General features: G+C 43.5%; 1 protein-coding gene across 1 annotated transcript; it reads right to left on the minus strand.

The window, feature by feature from the left end:
• Positions 1 to 2,241: 2,241 nt before the first annotated feature.
• LOC132360236 (small ribosomal subunit protein uS8-like) lies at positions 2,242 to 2,589 on the minus strand. The gene has a single exon (XM_059915281.1). The coding sequence runs from the start codon at positions 2,587 to 2,589 to the stop codon at positions 2,242 to 2,244; it is 348 nt and encodes a 115-aa protein (XP_059771264.1).
• Positions 2,590 to 7,648: the final 5,059 nt, after the last annotated feature.

Here is a 7,648-nt window from a genome sequence, read left to right on the forward strand (position 1 = left end):
ATCATGGAGGCTGGCAAGACCAAAATCTGAAGGGTGGGCTCGCACGCTGGAGACCCAAGGAAGAGTTGGTGTTGCAGTTCAAGTCCAAAGGCTGTCTGCTGGCAGAATTTCCTCTTGCTTGGGGGAAGTCAATCTTTTGTTCTATTCAGGCCTTCAACTGATTAGGTGAGGCCCACCCACATTGTGGAGGGCAACCTTCTTTACTCAAAGTCCATCCATTTAAATGTTACTCTCATGCAAAACACCCTCACAGACACACCCAGAGTAGCGTTTGACCAAATATCTGGGCACTACAGCCCAGCCAAGTGGACACATAAAATTAACCACCACAGCGTCGAGTGGGCACCCTCATCAGCCTAGAAGACCGTCCCTCCTCAAGCATCAGAGAGTACCAGGTACAGGTAGTCAGTAACAGGGGTGTCCTTCTTTCCCACGTTGTACAGGGGTGGCGAAAAGAACTAGATAGACCCCCCAATCCATCAGAACACCACCTGGCCAGAATGGTATTCATCCCCTCTGGAAGTCACAGTGTTAGAAAGAACGAGAGAGACTAATAGTGCCATTTGAAGAAAGTCCTTGTTGCCAGCGCGCGTTTGCATAGGGTCCTGAATGAGGATGGAGGGACATGTCGTGACCTCAGTGAGTAGGAGGAAATTGTCGGCTGTATGAGGGTGAGGCCAGGAGTGGTCTCACACAGCCCAAACCCCACTCTGCTTAAATATTTGCCTTTTCAGTGCTTTGAAGGCTGTACCCCAGGCTTTTGTTTACCATTCGTTTTCCCAGAAATCAAAATCCCTCTGGAAAAACTTAGTCACATTGTGGATTGTGTCCACCTTTATGAGTTTCACAGGAGTACACAACGAATGGGAGACAGTATCTTGTAGAAGAATTTGGCAAAAGAAGACTATTGTGACTCAATTCAGGGCAGTTAAGGTTACCACTGTCTCTCTACTGAAAAGCAATCCACACAAAGCCAGTAAAATCAACAGTAGAGCAGAGAAGAAGCCATTGTTACTGCTGCGGAGTAAACCACTTTAAGGGGTCTTGTCACGCCCTGCAGGCTTGGAAGTTCTGAGTTCCAAGTTTGCTTTCACTGAGCAAAGCAAACCAGCAATCTATAGACTTACATGACATGAACTAAATCAGACCAAGCCTAAGAGAAATGAGCTCAGTGACGATGTAACAGATCCCCCATCTCTTCTCTCCCTGAGGGCAGGGTCTTGGCTTTGTTCTCTGCTGTGTCCCCAGAATCTGGCACATCACAACCTCTGCTCAGTAAACTTTTGTGGACTGACTAATTTGCTGATTAAATAAAGTTCAAAGCAATCTTTCTGTAAGTATGGACACAAATCACAGTGGTCAAAAAGGAACGAGACTTTTTGGTAGGAAAATTGGAATGTTCTTGGAGTGTTTAATTTTTGAAATGAATTTATTTATAAAATGGCCACCACCTCTGCCCGTCTGCTTGGCCCTCTGTAACGTGAGACTGGGGAATGGCATATTTACTTAGCACCCATGCAATGCTCTGGGGCACACTTGATAGGTAAATATGGCAGGGTGGGTAGCACCCAACCTATTCATTCACAACAGCCCTTTCCCTTCCTAGCAGAGAGACAGAAGTTCCTGGAAGAGTCTACCAGGTTGCTAATCTGCCTGGATTTTAACTCGTTGAGGGCAGAGACTGTATCTTATCCCCAGAACCTATCCTACTGCCTGACATATACAAAGTGTGCTCAGACGATGGCTATCAAATGTTTGTGTTCCATTTTTTCTTGCCCCGCAAGGAGACTGGAACGTGGGGGGATTTCAGGAAGCCTGTGATAACAGAAAGCTGGTAAAGTGAGCAAAGCTGACTACAATGGAATATCAGAAATAATTAAGAGGATTCACAGTCGATATTGACAAATAAAGAGCAACATTTGAAGAGAATAACTAGAATACTGAGTAGGTGGAGGTGATAAGAAGACCAGAGTAAAGAAAGATAACCAGACCTCGAGTGAATACTTACTTACACTGCCGGGTTATAGAATAGATTCTGATTTATATAAAAAGATGGAGAGCAAGAGGTTGGGTCTTAAGGAGATTCAAAGAACATGGAAGGTAGAGTTCCCAATTTCAAAGAACTTACACATTATACTTTGCGTGTGTCTCTGTGTGTGTGTGTCCACTGAGGCATTTTATTTGCACAGATGTATTACATCCCTAGAAAAAGAATCCCAGGATTTTCCCTCCTGTGTGTTTTCATCTTGCTTCATAGTCCACGATGCCAGCTGAGGTTGGCAGTACAACGAAACCAAACTGACGTGAAGGGAGCAGGTTTTTCTGCCATTTTCCCAGATCTTTGAGCTGCACATCAAGTCTGGGGCTGATCACTCCACACCTGCTTAGCCTGCCTGTGAGGTTCACAACAATTTTCCCAGCTCTGTGATCAACAATTTCAAACTCGCCAGCATAACCATGCTCCATCATCACAGTTAGAAACTGCATGATGACTTCGGAGGATGGCCTAATGAGAACCTGGGGTTCGCCTCTCTTTTCAGCATCGTAGATGCTCTTGAGAACATCAGCCAGGACCTTCATGGGCACCATGACAGTGACACGGAAAGATGGCAGAAAGCAACACTTTTCCATTAATGATAACCCGGACCAAGTGTCATAGCAAGAAATAATAATTTAATAATCAGGGATTATTATCAGCTTAAATAATACCTATAATATGACTATTATGTTATATACAAATATGTTATATATAAATATTATATATTTACAACTATATTTCATTTTCATAAACTAAGTCATAGGTTAAAACCCCACAAGTAAGCAACAAGGTCCTACTGTATAGCACAGGGAACTATATTCAATATCCTGTGATCAGCCATAATGGAAAAGAATATGAAAAAGAATGTGTGTGCATATATATATGTATATATATAACTGAATCACTTTGCTGTAGAGCAGAAATTAACATGACACTGCAAATCAACTACACTTCAATAAATTTTAAAAATAAAAATTCAGGCTTCCCTGGTGGCGCAGTGGTTGAGAATCTGCCTGCCAATGCAGGGGACACGGGTTCGTGCCCTGGTCTGGGAAGATCCCACGTGCCGCGGAGCGGCTGGGCCCGTGAGCCACGACTGCTGAGCCTGCGCGTCTGGAGCCTGTGCTCCCCAACAAGAGAGGCCGCGACGGTGAGAGGCCCGCGCACCGCGATGAAGAGTGGCCCCCGCTTGCCGCAACTAGAGAAAGCCCTCGCACAGAAACGAAGACTCAACACAGCCAAAATTTAAAAAAAAATTAAAAAAAAAAATTCAAACTTAAAAAAACCCCACAAGTATATTTAAAATTTGCATTTGTCATCTTGAAACAGGAACTGAGGCATTTAGTACTCTCAAATGAATAAGCCCTAAAATCACCGTTTGAATGCTGCTGAAAACTCTCCAGCTCCTCTCAAAAGCCACCCATCACATTACAACTAACTATAAAGCGGACCCGAAATTAATGCCTGTACTTTCATTCTTGTAGGGCAATGAATGTTGACGATTTGGGGGACATGAGTACTTTGCCAGTATGGGTCTTTCTCCCAAGTTTATATAATTCTCTGTAGGTGGCTTTTGTTCACATAGACCAACCATTTAAAAGATGTGTAGTTGTGTTTTCCATGCAAAAATTAACGTGTACTTCCGGAAATAAAAATTGAACTAAATTAAAATTGACAAATAAAGAAAAATAAAATTTGAACTCTGCTCACATTTCAACGAGCAGCTGAATTTTGTTTTGCCTTGAAGAAGATGAAATTATAATGAGGTCTTGGGTAGAGTGATGTCCATGTCGGGGTAATGTCTGACATCTATTCAATTTTGCCTTTTCTTTCTGATGGCCGTAACTGCTGAAAAGTCCAATACACGAAACTCTTATGAGGTGTTCAATACAATCAGAATTCTATAGTTCATTGTGAGGCAGGCCTGGGACCCTTTGCTGCAGCGCTGAAATGCTTGCACCTGGACAAATGTCTCCTCCAGCTACAAAATACAAGTAAACTATAAGGGACTAAAAATAACTGTGTGCATGCACAGTTGGGGCAAATTCTGGACAAAAGATACAAAAAGACCAAAAAAAAGCCCAACTGCCACTTCTGAAGAGCCGCGAGCAAAAACAAGGTGTCAGGAGCAAAAGCGGGGTACTGCGCATGCCCCCTGCGCTCAACACCGCAAAGTGGTGGGCAAAACACCTAAGCCACCCCTCCGGCCCGACCCCTGGACCCATCCCTACCCTCACCCCATACAGGGAACCAGCTTGCCTCCCTCAGCAAGGGAACTTGTTGCTTGTTCTCACTCCCCTCTGCTGCAGCAGGGGCCCTAATAAAGCCTTGCCTGAATTTCTTATCTGGCCTCCGATCAATTTCTATTGATTAAGGAGGCCAAGGACCCTGGTTGGTAACAACTGTGTTAGAAGAGCCCAGGCTTATGTCAAGATTCCCTGGAAACCCCAATTCTTTACATTTAACGAATGCCCCATCATTTCCTTTGTCTATGAGGTGACCTTAGGAAAATCTGCAACCTTGATATTGTCCTCAAAGATAAGAATTTTCTGAAAAGGAGACAAGTCATAAGCAGAGACCTTAGGGCTTATGCTGTTAGGAGCCTCCAACTTTCTCATCCCCTCACTCTCTAGTCTTCTCTTTCACAGCCCCTCAATCCTATTTGCTTCCATACTTGAGTCCTCGCCTATTCCCACCCATCAACAACTTTCTCCACAGAGTTCAACCGACTCTGTGTCCCTACGCAACAGCCAAGGAGGACCCCAATCCCACTGCTGCCAGAGAGAAGGACAGCAACCCAAGTGCAGTCTGAACCATTTCCCCCCAGAAGCACCGTTAACACCGTGGTTGAGTTTTGTGATAGACGGTTCCCTTACGGAGCCACTATGAGCAAACCAGGTGGGCTGGCCTTTGGGCTAATCCCATTTGTTCCTATCAAAAAATACGTTCCAAGTTCCACACAACCCATAAACACTGGCTTTGGTAGCACCATGTGTTCAGAGCCCAGGCGCTGCTTTCAGAGGAAGTCACATCTGTACTAGACACGAGCTGCACCCTCTTTAGTTTTACTAGAACAGGGCAGAGATCCAGGTTTATTTTATTCCTGTGGGAATAAATATATGACTGAAGCCTATCCACGGCCCAAGTGTCAGATACAGAAGTTAACATTAAAAGAAATAAAAATGGAAGGTAAAATCTTCTAACCATCTGTTTTTTTTCCACTGCCAGGCAGATTTCTATTTTCTTAATATTTTGTTCTAAGAGCAGAGTGGAGAGCTGCCATTTTCACTGTGCTATCCTTTCAGCTAACAGGGAAGCTGAAAGCATCATGGCTTGTCTCAGATTAGAGAGCTAACTTTTCTCCCGACTGCCATCTTCCCAATTTGGTAAAAGTCGAGCCTTACTGGGCTACATCTCAACTGATTCCTAATTAGCTTTGGCCTTGTGTCCTTAGAGGCTAAGATCTCTGTAGAACATTAAGTTGGACATGGAGAGAATGTCCTTGGAAGTGTACACACTCAGACAGAGCGTAACTTCCCGTGCATTTTCAGGTCCTAAATCGCTTCACTAGTATCTCGACTCTTAGCTGCTAGTTAATGAGAATGAAGCCGCTGTTTTAAATCTGCTGGATAATGTATGACTAATTGAAGACATACAGGTTTATGTCTTGCCTCTCACATTATTATAATCTCGTGGTCCCGCCAAACGCACAAATCTTCATCACAGCAAGCTCTCTGTGTTTGTGGTGGCAAACCTCCAAAACAGTGTTGTTTGGCAAAAACAGGAGTGTTTTTAGCAACAAAATCCAAGACAATTGTGTGCTAAAACGTGAACCCAGTATAGTGAGGGCCAATTAACTGAGCATCTGTTACATCTGGGCCCAAGCTATTAACCGCAATCTTGATTATCTTCACGTGTAAAACAAAGGAATCCCAGGTCTAGGTGTATTTTACTTTTTTTTTTTTTTTTTCACATAAATCAGAGACCCAAATTTGTTTGCAAATGCTCTCTGGACGTTTGAAGCCCTTTGGACAATTCAGTGAAGTATTTTGTTTGCTTCTGTTTAGTTTCTCGTGAAATTTGTTCTTTAAAAGTCTACTTAAATGTTTAGGTTTATATGCCTAATATAAGAAATCACCTGTGTCAGATGGCACGATTCTGAATGAAACGAAAAGAAACTCCAAGTCAAAGTGACTTAATAAAGAGTATTTAGGACTCACGTACCTGAAAAGTCGAGGAGTGAGGAAGACATCAGACGCGGTGGAATTAGAACTTCAGCTCCGTTTATCTGTGCTTTCAGTTTCTCCTCCAGGATGGCTGCCTGCAACTGGGGTTACGTACCACCTCTTTCCTAACCTGGAGGAGAAAGCGCCTCACCTCGCATCTCTCGTTCTATAAACCTGAACCAATCACAGTAGCTATTAGAATGACAGGCATTGATTGGTTTATGCCTGGGGCATGAGCTTCATCCCCCACCAATCACATGGCCAGAAAGATGCACAGGCTGTTTGGCTTACGCCAATCAGAGCCTCGCCCTAGAGTTCCTGCTGGGTTCAGCCCACCTGAACCACCTGGATACTCTGCAGTGGGGTGGGGGTGGGGGTGGGGGTGGGGGCGGGGGGCTGTGGCTCACCCTAGAAATGGGAAAGAGAGGTGATGGATGCTACAAAAGCGACTACTGAATGCCAACGGCACCATTTTCTTAAAAAAAAAAAAGAAAAAAACTGCTTTTTCTTTTTCGAATTGTCAAGAGACTACAGATATTGTTTAGAAGCAGCATTTAATTTTTTTTAGAGTCGAAAGAGAAAGATAGAAATAGGACCGTATTTATCTACACAAAAGAACAATTTTATCAATATTATCATGGTTAGGAATCCAAGCGTTCTGGAATCTGAGTCCTTTGATTTAAATTGTGCCTCCGTCACGTACTAGCTGCATGATATTGGGTAAGTCAATTGGCATCTGTGTCTCAGTAAATGAGGATAACAGTAGTGCCTACAACATCCAGCACTAAATGAAAGCACACATGCAAGTAAATCTTGCAGCAATAATAAGTGCGCCATGACGTTACCCATCCTTCACAATGTGGCTTCTATGGGCAGGGACCTCGCCTGCCTTGTTCACTGCTGTAACCTCAGTGGCTGGCACATAATAGGTGTCCGATAAATACCTGTGGGAAGAATGAATGAATCTCCTTTCCTCCGTCTCTAACTCTCAACATAAGAGTAAAGAAGAGGAAAGAGTTAAGCAAATTAGAGGCCAGTACAGCTGGAGCCAGTTCTTGGTTGACGGCCAGCACAAAAATCCAGGAGGAACAGGGTTTAGGAGTTGTAGATCCACTTTGACTGCGGTTGGAAAAGTGCAGCTGACAGGGTCTGGAAGAGAAGAGAGGAGTGTTTGCTAAATCCCACAGCATGGGCATTTTTCTTTCTTTCTTTCTTTTTAAGCCTGAGAAGCAAAGGATGAAACTGTATCATCTGGTTCAGTAACATAATCTTAAAATAAAATGAAAAAATCGGGGAGTTTCTCTGTGGGAAAAGAGAACAAGAGGATTCAAAGGAAAAAGACAATAGAGAATTTAATCCAAAACATCTAAAAGCAAGTATTTTT

The sequence above is a fragment of the Balaenoptera ricei genome, chromosome 2 (genome assembly GCF_028023285.1).
Source record: "Balaenoptera ricei isolate mBalRic1 chromosome 2, mBalRic1.hap2, whole genome shotgun sequence".
Classification (NCBI taxonomy): Eukaryota; Metazoa; Chordata; class Mammalia; order Artiodactyla; family Balaenopteridae; genus Balaenoptera; species Balaenoptera ricei.

Excerpts from the sequence above, each read along its gene's own strand:
- LOC132360236 (XM_059915281.1), bottom strand. The coding sequence starts at position 2,589 with ATGGTGCCCATGAAGGTCCTGGCTGATGTTCTCAAGAGCATCTACGAT.